A 14,116-nucleotide genomic window follows, 5' to 3' on the forward strand; every position below is an offset into this window, starting at 1 on the left:
CGAAGAAGTGTCGTACCGTAATCCTCCTCGGAAGTTTGCTAGTCGACTACGACCAAATGATCAAGATTATCGAGAACATAGGAAATATGGACTCGCTTCAAGCGAAGGAGATGCTTCGTCGCAAATACAGCAGCATTACTCGGAAGGAGAGCAACGAAATTGCTCTGAAGGCCACGCGCGAACGTGAGTATAAGAACAAGGGTGCCCGACCTAAAGGTCGATGGGCAAAGCCAAAATTATCATGTCAATTTTGCAAGAAGACCAACCATAGTGCACAAGAATGCTGGTCCAATCCGGCAAATAAAAAACGGTCCAATAAAGGACAAGCGTTCATCGTTTCGGAGCACTATTCAGAAGGTTGGATATTGGAAAGTGGTGCAAGTAGCCACATCTGCCCATTACAAGACGAGTTCAAGGAAATTTGACCACTCAACTCGCCAATTGCCATTTAAGTTGCAAATAATGGTAAGATCATGGCAGCCGGAGTCGGGACAATTCGAGTGACTTTGAAGAACAAGGCACCAATCCGGATCGAGAACGTTTTATACGTTCCAGATTTGGACTTAAGATTGCTTTGGATTTCGGCTCTATCAGCGAAACGACTTAAAGTCACTTTCGACAACAAGAGTTGCACGATCAAGAATGGTCAAGACTCGTGACGAAAATTCATCAAGTAGGGAAACTGTTTGTGTTAGATTGTATTCCAACAGAAACGGCGAACATGAGTGAAGAAGCTAGTAAATACACAAAACCAGTTGATGCAAGCGTCTGGCATGCCCGATTGGGACACCTACCGACAAAGACGCTGAAAAACACCCAAAGATCAAGTAACCGGTTTAAAGTCAGGAATATCTGTGAAGATGATGTCGAACACGATGAAATCTGTGAAGGATGTGTGACTGAAAAGTGCACGGTTAAGCCATTTCCAATATTGGGATATGGTCAAGACGAAATCCCTCTTTCAAGTCATCCACAGCGACGTTATGGGTCCAATGGAGACCACAACTCAAGGAGGAGCAAGATAAGCCTGAGATTTTTCAAGATTCGTGGTGGCCTACTTCATCATGCACAAGTCTGAGGTAGTTGATCAATTCATCGATTATAAATTAACTAAAAAAAATCGGCTCAATGTCAAGATCAAGTGTATTCGCAATGGTTGCGAATATGTCAACAAACGATCTAATGGAAGCTGTCGCAAGTCAGGAATCATCCACCAAGCCACGGTTCCGTATTCGGCACAACAAAATGGGCTAGCGGAACGGATGAACCAAATGACCACGGAACGTGCACGATCGATGTGAAATCACATGCACGTAGACAAGAAAGTTTGGGCTGAAAGGATGAACACGGCAGTGTTTTTTACAAACCGAATCCCGTGCGCAGCTCATCCAAGAAAAACTCCGTACAAAATCTGTTTTGAACGGAAACCCGATCTTGCGAATGTGTTTGTTTTTGGGGCTCAAGGTTTTGCACATGTTGAAAAGGCCAAACTCTCCAAAATGGATAAGAAAGCGTCTCGAGGCATTTTCCTAGATCTCTCAGATGAAGTCAAGGGTTTTCGAGTTTGGAACCTCGAACCAAGAGAGTAGAAAATAATCGCTTAGCAGATTTTTAAGGAATTTCACAAGTCGGATTACGTCGAAGTGACAGCAAATCGATTTACACAACCACTACGATTTGACGAAGAAGAAAATCATGGTGAACCAACTCGCCCGAATCGAAATTCTCCTGAACCAATGTCGACCACACCGGAAACGACAACATTAATGTCCCTCCGACTAGTGGCGCATTTGCTCAAAATCGACACTCCCATTATTCGGACCCGATGTTCGAGATCGACGACGAATTCGTGCAATCTGATGGCGTTTTGAAACAAGTTTGATGTACGACAATCAGGCTATCGTGTCCGGGGGGAGATTGGAAGCCATCGATGATTCACCAATTTTTGGATCATCTGGGCATGGGCACAACACCCCGATTGCGCTTTCATCGAGTGATAATTCTTACGCGATACTACCAGCCGATCATTCGAATGCAATTGTTCCATCGACAGACCGACCACCGAAAAGATTTCGAATGGAATATGAACAAGCAAACGCAGCTCTCGATACCCCGACCACGTTCAAGGAAACCTCAAATTCCCCACAAACCAAAATGTGGAAGGATGCTATCAGTGCCGAATTGAAAACACTTGATAAAAGAAGACATGGACACCGGTCAAGAATAATCTAAGTCAGAAAGTCATCGGAATAAAATGGGTGTTCACAATTAAGCGTAATGAAGACGGTGAAATCGATTGTTTCAAGGCTCGACTTGTCGCATTGGGGTATCGACAAACCTACGGAATCGACTATTCAGAAACCTGAGCTCGATTCGTGTGTTTTTGGTACTTTGTTGTCATTCAGGTCTGCACATCCATCAATACGATGTCGACACAGCCTTTTTAATCGGACATCTGGAAGAAGATGTTTTCATCCACCCACCTCAAGGTGTAAAAGTCAAGTCGAATCAAGTTCTCAAGCTTAATCGAAGTACATACGGTCTCAAACAAGCTGCTGCAAACATGGTTTGAAACCATTTCCAAGGTGTTTAAGAATATGGGTTTCACACCATGCATCTCGGACTCGTGCATTTTTGTACGCCGAGGAGTAACGTGAGCCTATACGTCGACGACATGATTATCGGAGCGAAGTCCGTGATATCGATCAAGAAAATTGCCGACGAACTCGCAGAACATTTTCAGCTCAAAGTTCTGGTAAATGCGCGATTCATACTCGGGATCGAAATCGACTACGACCAACAAGCACGTACGCTTAAGATAAGTCAAGCGGCTTGCATCTCAAGGATGGTTAACAATTTCAACCAAGCTGACGCCAAAAATGTATGCTACCCTTGTGTTGCTGGACAAAATATGATCAAGATCGACAAAATTGACCCAAGAATGAAGAAAAGACCGTATTGGTCTCTCGTCGGATCGCTACTCAACGTGGCAACAGGAACAAGGCCCGACATCGCATTTGCAGTGTGCCAACTAAGTCGTCACTTGGAGCAACCAAGCAAAGAACATTGGAATGCAGCGATTCGTGTTCTCAAGTATCTGAAGACAACGGAGACCAAGGGTATATTCTATCAAGTAGATTCCAGCAAAATCCAATTAAGCGCCTACAGCGATGCCGACTGGGCAAGCAACAAAGACTACCGACGCTCGACATCCAGGATCATGGTGATGATTAACAATTCCCCGGTCATCTTCAAGTCCAAGCTACAAAGCAGTGCTCAGCTCAGTATAGCAGAAGCCGAATACGTGGCGTTGACCCTCTGTACCCAAGAAATACTCTAGGTGAAGAGCCTACTATCGGAGATGAAGATCAAGATCGACTCCCAGTTACCATCTATGAAGACAATCAATGCGCGATCGCAATCGCGAAAAATGACGGATATCAGAGTCGGCCAAACACATCGACATCCGTTACCACTTCGTCCGCGATCAAGTCGAATCCAAGATAATCCAACTCAAATATATCGATACCAAGATACAGCTGGCAGTCTTCCTGACAAAAACGATTAAGCAGTTCGAACTCCTGCTTGTAAAGTCCAACATCCGAAACTTATCTTCGAGGGGGAGTGTGGAAGTAAGTGAAGTTCAACAGGACCAGATCCAGTATCAGGTTGATGTTGAAGCAAGTGAAGTTCAACTGCAACAGTAGGCTAGGAACCTTTGGTTTAGACTGCATATGAAGGATGCACTTTGATCAATCACTTTTCCATTTTTCTCACTCAACCAACAGTCTCCTCAACATTATATCAAGAAGATTTGCATTGGTCGGCAGACGTAATCTGAGAAAGCGACAGAAAGTGAAGTCTGAGACATGTTAACACCATAGACCCATACAATAACATGATTTGGGTCCACCTTTTAGTTGTTCGGAAAGCATGCTACAAGGGCCGCCCCTTCAATCTCTGCTTGTATATGCGCCGTTACACTAAAGCATTTAATGGCTAAGACGCTAGTTAATTGAATCCCCTGCTTTTTGACGACCACTAGACGCGTGATTACGCTGCCGCATTGTTCATTCTCTGCTTTACGCCACCCATTCCCGCTTAGTGGATGTAGGCAATAAGTAATTTACTCTGCTGCATGATTTCGTTAAACAACGTGGCCTGCAACCAGCTACAGCTCCAACACCACTTCTATACGTGGATGACGGCCGCCTTTTACCAAACTCGTGTGAGGTCAAATAGACTGTCACAGTCTGGCGCACATCTGGCGGTTGTGCCTCGGCTAATGCAACATTCGCTCCGACATTGCCTCGTCAGAGAACGAGGTCGACATAGATAGCTTCTTTGATGCACGGTCGTATACCAACAAAGAGACAATGAGAGCTGTCATCACGTACAACCACAGCTATGAAGAGCATTATGCTGGACATCATTCTGTGTAAGCTTCTGGGATTCTCATATGACGATAAGCCAGATTTCAACTATATAAAGTATAGTAACTAAAGTTTCGAATTGGTTGATTGATGTAAAACTGGTCAATGCCCTGACTACCAAATTAATAGATGAGCTGAATCCTTCAAAACCAGCCGGTCTTCGCACTCTACTTTTCCAATTCTAAGTGATATGTGACCACTGAGGGGTTTACTTTATGATTGCCCACTCAAAGCGCTGATTGTCCTCCCTACAAAATCACAAAACGATTTTATGCAATGTCAAGCGTCCTCGTGAGACAACTAGAATTATTGCATGCGCATGATTTGTGCTTTACATAGGGAAGTGTCGGGTAGTATTGTCAGCGTGATGAAGGAGACGGGGGAAAGCTACCTGCACACGAAGTTTGACAAGGTTCTCGTCTTTAGAGAAAGAATCATCGCTGCAGGGGGGATGGAGTACCGAGTATAAATGAACGTCGTTCGTTCCGGATCGATGTCATCTACTACAGCCATTCGCTTCATACAAAACCATAATGACCATAGACATTGAGGATCTACGAAAACGATGACAACGGCCAAGAATGGCGTCGGTCGGATGTGAATCGATGTATAATAACATTCTATAGGTTCAGCAGTATCACTTAATTTAACTGTTAATGGATATATTGATCGTCTTAATCTATGTCAGGATTCTTTTTCGCAGACAGATAGCACAAATTTGCAACGGCTATCGGCTACAATGATTTCTAATTAGGCCTTCGACGCCGAAGGCTTTTACATCGATAAGTTGTCCCTCTTGTGTCTGTCGACGAGACGAATGGTGATGCGTCCTTATGTCATCTACATGACGCAAGTATAAAAAGTGAGCATAGAAATAACTATTGTGAACCGTGTTCAAATTAGTGCGTTCAAAGCAAATATTGCACAATTATTATTTTCAGTACATTCTGTAAGACGCCAGATCACACTTGGATATCCTTTAATCTTGACACACTGTATCTCAGACTCCCGGCAATTGTAACAATATCTTCAAATGATTGAATGTATCTTCGACTATGACGACGAGAGCGTTCTAAAAAGTTAAACTATCAAGTATTTCGTGAATGATGTCAAACTTGATAGTTACTTGCGAAAATGGGATCATTGTAACTCTTCCTCAGCGCATTGTATTCCAGCAGATTGTTAATATCCGATTGGCAAAATGTTTCACAGATGAGTCGATCACTTCTGACAACAAACAACGGGAGACAAGCGCTCCATCATGGCATGATGCAGTGTCTGGATCCAGCGCTCGGTATTGTCTCGCATCTCATGCCAGCCAGATTGTGGAATCTCGTACTCAGGATGGTACACTTTGCTGTGAACCCATCGAGTAAGTACTACAACACGTCCCGCACTCGTGTTTTTGGACCGGGTGCGAACTCCGTGTCGAATAGGATACGATGTGAGCTCCAATACAGCGCTAAAATTGCGGCGAATACGTTCATGTGGATGATATGGATTTAAATCATCGTCATCAACATAATCCGCGACGAGAATACCGTAACCATTCTGAGGACCTGAGTCGTCGTTGCCTGGCTCGTATCGTGCAAAATGTACTGTGTTTGATTCCATCCGCAAGCCACCGGTTGTAGTCGACACGAGTCGATTTTGCACAATACCAGGAGCAACGTTGTCGTCATCTTCGCGAATTGTAACATTGCCAAGTTTTTCCGATACAGTAATTTCGATGCTGCTTAGATATCCAAGTAAGATGTCAAACACTTGCTTGACAGTGTTTTCAAACTGCATCGTCGAGATATATGTCGCGTAAAAGTCCCCGTTTGGAGCTTCGTACCCATGGTCCTCTCGCATGGGTTTCAAAGGGTCTACTCGTGGTCGGCGGTCATTTATAAATTTAGCTCCTTCATCAAGCGCTTTTCTTTTGAGAGCCAGCAGTGTAGCTCGACGTGCATGTGTGTCTTTTTGCAAGTGAATTGGTCGATGAATCGGACTTCCAATTTTGAGATTCTGGCACCGGAAGTTAGAAAAAAAATGTTGAAAGAAATTTGTACAAAGTACACTCACAAATAACGAGTACTCGGACATAATTGCGTGAATTTTTGTATGTTCGAGTTGCTGTGTTTGGATTGCTCGCCTTAACACTCGATTCGCACACTGTAACTCGGCCGGAGACCGTGCTTCCATTCCGACACATACAGCAAATGCGCGCGACTTGATCTGCTCCATCTCTGCTTGCAATCTAGAGAGCTCTACCAATAAGCCCGCCATTTCTTCCTGTGATAATCCGTCAATTTGATACAGTATTACAATAAAATCGTCACAATTATTTCAACCTTGCGCACATTGATCGTAGACTTTCGGTACTTCCGCTTAGTCTTTTTAGTCTGTGATAATTTCTCATCCTTTTCGTCATGAGTGGGTTTGCGCTTTTTGTACACGAGGCTTGCGTCTGCATTAGGCGAATGGAATGTTTCTGGAGAAGCTTTTCTTTTGTCGTTGATGATTTCCATTACGTCAAAGTGAGAGCCAATCGACCAATTTTTAACGACAAGGATATAAAACGGAAATAAGTGATAAAAGCTCTAATTCGCATTTGTGGTCACAACGTTTCTTCCTATGATGCTTCCCATCTGAGACATTCATTGCGGAGCTTATATGCAGCGCTTGTCCTCCATCATATCAAAACTCGGGTTACTTCGTATTGTGCATTTGCGCTACCAAAAGTTTGGGAAGAACAAACGAGCAGTACTTGGATAATGTATTTTAGAAAAGCATACTTTTAATTTCAGCTCAAATGTTTCTACAGCGCGATCTTTGTGTTGTCTCGCTGCTTCCTTTCTTTTATGTGATTGCCATCTTTGCTCAGCTTTACAGCATCAATGTATTCGCCTCTATCACTCCTCGCACCTACTTTTCCAACGTCCGCACACCTCAGCTGCCTAATGATCCTATTATCATTGACGCCGCAAATGTATTTACGTGTCTGTGTTATATGTTATTCATGTCATTATGACTCATTTCATGCAGTTTGCAGTATCTCAACTTCGTACACTATCGGATTCGGGCATATACACAACATTAACACTGGCCAAGATCCATGCAGCAGCGACAGAGGTGGGTTCACTTTTATTCAGCAATATAAAAAGATTAAAATTTAATGAGCAGAATATAGTTGGGCGATTTTCACTATGTGATTCATCTCCAGATAACGTTAACGTCACCCCACTTCCGTAGCAAACGTAAGGAAGAGAGTTTTGACCTGATGGTGCTCGAAAGTAAGCCGTATGTCAAGGATAAAGATAGCGATATACTTGATACTACTCGTAGCATCGCTATCGACAGATTTCCAGAGATGGACGAGAACGCTATTGAAAGGTTTTGGGTGAACATGATGGAAGAAAGACGGCAACAGCGTCGTGATTTGTTCGAGAAATGGGAAAAGGAAGAGAATTTGTCAGGACGAACTGAAGAAAAGAAGGCAATGAATCCTTTTGTTGAAATGAAAGCTTTACCACACAATGAGCCTCTACTCAGCAGCTCCAAAATCAGCAACAGATGCGCAGCGTCCACCAAGATGAGCTGTAATCCTCTATAACTTTTGACAAATATAACATGCAAATTCATGTTTGAGAAATTAAATGAGATCAGCCACGTTCATGGGCATCTCATCAATTTGAGTGCTATAGTACTGTTCAATGTCGCGCAAGATACGAATATCATCATCCTTTACAAAGTTAATGGCAACACCCTTGCGTCCAAATCGTCCAGAACGACCAATGCGATGAATGTACAGCTCGCGGTTGTTTGGTAAATCATAGCATATTACCAGAGAAACTTGTTGAACGTCAAGTCCACGACCCCAAACATCCGTCGTAATGAGCACACGCGAGCCACCGGAACGAAATTCCTGCATAATAGCGTCTCGCTCTTTCTGTGGCATGTCACCGTGCATGGCAGCTACAGTAAAGTTCGCCTCGCGCATCTTAGAGGTAAGCCAATCCACTTTACGCTTCGTATTGCAGAAAATTACGGCTTGGGTGATCGTCAACGTATCGTAGAGATCACAAAGCGTGTCAAATTTCCACTCTTCCTTCTCAACTGCCACAAAGAATTGCTTGATACCTTCAAGTGTGAGCTCATCACGCTTCACAAGCACCTTTACTGGTTCATTCATGAACTTGCGAGTCAAGTCGAGAACTTCTTGCGGCATCGTGGCGGATACCAAAAGTACCTGAGTAGATGGAGGTAAATACCGGTAAATGTCGTAAATTTGCTCCTTAAATCCTTTATTTAGCATCTCGTCTGCTTCATCAATTACCAGCAGCTTAATATTGCGTGTACGCAAGTTGCGTCGACGAATCATGTCAAAGATTCGACCAGGTGTACCAGAAACCACCTGAACACCAAAATCGAGACGGCGAATGTCTTCGCCTACGCTCTTTCCACCAATACAAGCGTGGCATTGAACATTCATAAAATCCCCAAGTGCCAGTACTACCTTTTGTGTCTGCTCAGCTAATTCACGAGTGGGAGAAATCACAAGTGCCTGTGTTTCATTGCTGGATGTATCCAGCGACTGCAAAATCGAGATGGAAAAGACGGCTGTCTTGCCTGTCCCTGACTGTGACTGAGCGATTAAATCACGACCTTGAATAGCGGGTTTGATAGCACGTTGCTGGATTGCCGAAGGCTTTTCGAAACCTAATTGAATAGCAGATAAAAGTACATAAATATTGGTACCAGCATGGCGTCTCAAGGAAATTAGATAGATGCGACTTGTACCATATGAATAAATTCCTCGTAATAAATCTTCTTTGAGCCCCATGGCCTCAAACGTGGGATAAACGGTGATGTCTTTAGACGTTGTGAACTCTATTGTGTCTTCGTCATCTGCATCTACCAGTCGCGTGCCTAAAAAGAAAAGCAACAGTCGAATGGAAGAGATTAGCTGGAACAATGTACTGATAATTATTTATAGAGAAGGGCTCGTGCTCATCACCACGTACGTCGCTTAGTATCGCGCTGCATTGTCCTTCAAGCCAACCACTGAAGTGTTTCTTAAAGACCTGGTAAAACTTGGGTTATTTTCCATATACTACACAAATATAATCTCATTAATAATCTTTGTCAAATTTATGAAAGGATTTACTTTTTGACACCTGATTTCACGTGGACCACCTGATCTCGCGTTGTCGACACACATTCATCGACAGGTTCGTTATGTAGTCCGGTCACGTACTGTACTCCTTACGCTTCCAAGCATTGAAATGTACACTTGTGCGAGTTACAATATTGTAACTGTAATTGTGATCGATCAGAAGTACCAAAGTATCGGTTTTAATCGTCTCTAACAAATTATCAAAAACCATATACTGGTCAGGTCAACTTTTTCATTATCCTCCGCTTCATTGCGTAGCAGGGCCTGCGAGTAGATCCCGCGAAGATACAGGTCATTGTAGATTGGCCATTTCCTTTTTACCAAAAGTACTTCAGAAAGTGGCTTGTATTTTCAGCATAGCTCGAACCCTCACAAATCTCCTTAAAGATGCATTTGACTGGCGTTGGGTACGGCAACAGGGCTGCCTTCAAAGCTGTGAAAAAAGCCACATGCGTACTCCGATTCAGGCTCTTTCGAATCCGAATCGACCATTTCACGTCGTCTGAGACACTTCAGCCGTTGCAATAGGTTGTGTCTTGCTTTACGCAGATACTATTGGTCATAATTGAGTGACTGTGCTTGAGTATCGTCAGCTAAAAAGTCCACGTAAGAAATTATTGTTTATAACTGAGAGTACTTGTACTGAGAAATGCCCTTGTGAAGCTGAGGATCACCTGCTTGGCTTGTAACCATTTATGAGCTGAAAAAATACGAAAGACATTGTGCACAGTCACGTTGCCCCACAGAATGGCGAAAGAATCATTCCAATATTTATGATGTCACCAATGAAATAGGCAATAATTACAGCGTACTTAGACGTCAGTTTATTGGGGCTCGTATGCACCGCTATGTCTCCCCCAGGCTTGCTATATGACAGCACGGGAATCGCATAATACCGAGCGCGTAGTGGTATCTCATAATGCGATAGAACACTGCGTAAGGCACATGGCACCCCTTCTGGCGGCTACCTCAATCCTCGGTGAGTACGCTTCACCCTCGCTGCATGCGGCTGCACTTCTCAATTTAAACAGTCTATCGGCATGGCCGCTATAACCGGTCTTCCAAAATACGCATCCGGTAATTAATATTTGTGGACCTATCAAGCAAGATGGCCCATCTCGCTGCTCTCGGCGATGTTGCGATCGGTGAGGAGAAAGCCAAGCTTCAAATCGGTCAAGGGTTTTCCCACCATGGCTTGCTGGTAGCTATTGTATTGGGTAGAGATCTGCGCTGTGCAGCAAGGTTTTAGTAAACAGTATTCAAGGCTTTTGGCACCAGAAAGCATATGTCAGCCGCTGACCATCTGCAAACGCGTGAATCGCGTTGTGGAGGTTATGCTTAGGGGGGTTGCGCTGAAAGACCTCGTCGCTGGAGTGACTGCTCCCGCTCATTGAGTTTGACTATACATGCAGAATCTGTGACATGTCAGACCAAGTTACAACCAAGCACCGTGGCAGCAAAACGGTTTAAGTCACACTAAATATCTCGAAGCGAAAAAACACACCGTTTTTTTCTAACTTACTGAAGCAACTTCGTGATTCCGCCCTTAGGAGCCTGTCAGATATGAAAATCTCTGTTGCATATGTCTTTACTATCCCCTGTAGTTAAATATCCTTTTCTTCGAAGCAGCGACACCATCTGAAAGTGCTAATTTGCAGTTCGGTGACAAAACTTGGAGAGCGAAGCCGGAATTTGATTTTTCTTTGTGAACGATGCATACCAGCACTTTTTAAAAGAAAAGACGTATCCGTCAAAATCGAGTGGCACTGATTGGTGTGGTCTACTCTTCTTTGGAATTTTGCGGGTGCATTGGAACTGTTACTAGTGTCTGGCGAAGTAGAAGGCTTTTTTTCAGTATGAAAACTTGGGAATTTGAGATCCCACTTCGACAAGGTTATTCTAGTGTTGTGGCCACTTACAACCTGGCACATCCTTCTTATTTTAAAGAAGCGACGGGTCGCTCGTCCCAGCGATCAGCCTTGCGATAAGAATCCGCTGGTCGGTGCGTCTCTTGGGTACCAATACCATGTCGGCTTTTGCTCGTTCACGCATAGCTCACATTGTGATAGGTGTGTGGTTTATACGCCAGTTGATTGTCTTCCGTACGTTCATTCGTGCGTAGATGGTGCGTACGAATGTAGAGACTATGAAACGAACGAGGCTGTAACCAGCATGAGTTTGAGGCGATAAGTTGAGCCTCGACATTTGCATCGTACCTTGAACTTTGCAAAGTTAAGTGTGAGATGACGCTCTTCGTAGGCCGTTTGAGGCGGCGTGTTTTTGTCACTGAGTGTCATGTACCCAGCTGAACTTTGGCTTACTTTTAGTACCAAAATGCATAGATACGGATCGTCCAACAGCTGCTGCTCCGAGCGCAGACGTACCACTGGGGTGATTAATGGCCTATGGTCAGTAAAAGCATCTGCGGACCGACATTCCTTTTATCTTTCGCACGCTTTTTATTTTGTCGTGGGCGAAAGGCTTGCACATATAGACGTATAGGAGTCCCGCGTTAGTGCGAAAAGTGATTGAAACTAAATTCACTGTGTGATTCTGCATGTGACGGCGTGATTCGCATGCTTGCGATACAGGAAGCTGGTATCCTTTACCACAGTCCAATTCGTTAGTCGCCGGCTGGACATCGTCCTCAGTCCCACGGTGGGTGTCAAACAATTTCTGCCAATGGAATAAGACCAAGAGTTAGATACATGCGCGGCGGGGAAGCTGAGTGCAGTGAGCGCACCTCCCTATTTTGTGCACAGGTAGGAGGTGTCTGGTCGGAACTCGTAGAGTCACTAACCGTACGTCGGAGAACTCCGTGGTACCCTCGTCCAAAAATTTTGTAAGCGCGACAGTCACGAAGATCGCACTTTTGCCAATAGCTCGTTAGGAATTTGATCCGAGCAACGATAAAAGACTTTCGGTGCATGTGCGCTTAAAAAGTAGACACGGTAAAGTGCTGACAGTGTCTTGGACCTCCAGGCGACGTGATGCTCGTCGAGCGGTCACTTTGTGCAGTGCCTTGAAAAGACAAAATTAGTGTTATTCACAGTTGTCCACATCTGAGTCAAAGTGAGTATAACAACTTAAGCAATGTAATATTGCATACCTAACCCGAACACATTCGGTGCATTTGTATTAGTCACGATACGATACAAAAAAACTCACATTGAATTTAATGTACTTGTGAAATTCTTCAGAGCCAGGACATTACTACAACTGATATGATACCGAAAAGGAAGGACCAAAGGTACACATGGGCTGCTAGCCGCTCGTGAGAAAAATACAGTATTTGGAAGGCGTGCTTTATATATATCACCTGGTCAGACCTTAAATATTTGTATGCATAGCACTTATAAATCATTGAAGGTCTATCAAATGTTGCTGTATATTCTGTTTCACCAATATTCTTTCAAACGAAGACAAATGTATTGAGTTGTTGATTGAATAAGGCGTCTTTGACATGGAACGGCTTCTGGGAAGTATAAAGACAAATAATAGCAAAATTCATTATGATTAGAATACTGTTTGAAATGCAATTCACTTACTCGCTCATTCATTATAAAGTTCTAGAAGGTGGGGTATAGAAGCACTTGAGCCCAGCAATTTTTATTATGTGAAGTAATAATGTACGCTTGAAGTAGCAGTGTAAGGGCTATATTAAGCTTCACATGAAGGTAAATCTATATACCTTCTGTTTGCATTGTGGAAATAAATAATGAAAGGACGATTACATTACGGTGTTTCCAGATGCATACGCGACATCTTATATGAAGTCACAATTTTTTTGTGTGATACAGAATGCTGCTTTCTACTTGGGGATCTGTACTGGTGACGAGATCGACGGGTCTCCCTCTTCCAAAGTGGGTGACGTAAGTCGGTCATTTCTGCTGGATACGTTCCACGAAAATTGGAGCGTAAGCTTTTCAAAGTTCAAGCTCCAAACACTCAAGATCTTTTCTAAGTTCAAGCTGAAATTCAACCTCAGTACACCCTTAATTGTATAAATCAGGAGCCCGAGATTTTATAACTAACTCTCTAGGAGCCCTTGATGTGGTTGTATATAGCTGACAACCATACAATCATTTTAATTCAGCTGCAAATCTGGTTTGAAGCCTTGAATTGTGAATCTTCCCTACAAGTCGGGACAATTATTCTTCCTTCACGTGGGGAACCGCTTCCTAGGCGCACAAGCGTGTGTGGAGTGTTTGATGGGCTGTTGCGAACAGCGCCTACTTACAAGCAGGGCAAGCTAATAGTGTTCGTTACTTCGAAAGCTCTTGATCTCGTTCCTGATAGAAGCGCACAAATCCAAATTCTATGCCTCTGTTAACGCGGACTCTGAGAGTCAAAGCGTTTTTTCATGGCAGTCCCTTTGCAAGAGGAGAGCGTGCAGTCGACTTGCTCAAAGGTGCAACGATATTCGTCTTATGAGCCTAAGGCAGAACCGCGGCTCAATAGGCCTCAATGTAACGGGGTTACATGAGAGTGACCCGTCACTCTCCCAAGGGAGCTGTGGTGT

General features: G+C 43.8%; 3 protein-coding genes across 3 annotated transcripts; 1 reads left to right on the forward strand and 2 right to left on the reverse strand.

Annotated features, from left to right (window-relative positions):
* Positions 1-4,641: 4,641 nt before the first annotated feature.
* Positions 4,642-6,946, reverse strand: PHALS_09617 (uncharacterized protein; the record flags this gene model as incomplete). The annotated part of the gene is made up of 7 exons (XM_024724905.1): positions 4,642-4,681; positions 4,769-4,824; positions 5,212-5,273; positions 5,378-5,426; positions 5,673-6,443; positions 6,501-6,710; positions 6,770-6,946. The coding sequence occupies 7 exons, from the start codon at positions 6,944-6,946 to the stop codon at positions 4,642-4,644; spliced, it is 1,365 nt and encodes a 454-aa protein (XP_024575735.1).
* Positions 6,947-7,230: 284 nt separating this feature from the next.
* PHALS_09618 (uncharacterized protein) lies at positions 7,231-8,031 on the forward strand (the record flags this gene model as incomplete). The annotated part of the gene is made up of 3 exons (XM_024724906.1): positions 7,231-7,407; positions 7,464-7,550; positions 7,609-8,031. The coding sequence occupies 3 exons, from the start codon at positions 7,231-7,233 to the stop codon at positions 8,029-8,031; spliced, it is 687 nt and encodes a 228-aa protein (XP_024575736.1).
* A 39-nt stretch (positions 8,032-8,070) lies between these two features.
* PHALS_09619 (eukaryotic initiation factor 4a-iii) lies at positions 8,071-9,464 on the reverse strand (the record flags this gene model as incomplete). Its single annotated transcript, XM_024724907.1, has 3 exons — positions 8,071-9,137; positions 9,219-9,347; positions 9,443-9,464. The coding sequence occupies 3 exons, from the start codon at positions 9,462-9,464 to the stop codon at positions 8,071-8,073; spliced, it is 1,218 nt and encodes a 405-aa protein (XP_024575737.1).
* Positions 9,465-14,116: the final 4,652 nt, after the last annotated feature.

The sequence above is a fragment of the Plasmopara halstedii genome (assembly GCF_900000015.1).
Source record: "Plasmopara halstedii genome assembly, contig: Scaffold_430, whole genome shotgun sequence".
Classification (NCBI taxonomy): Eukaryota; Oomycota; class Peronosporomycetes; order Peronosporales; family Peronosporaceae; genus Plasmopara; species Plasmopara halstedii.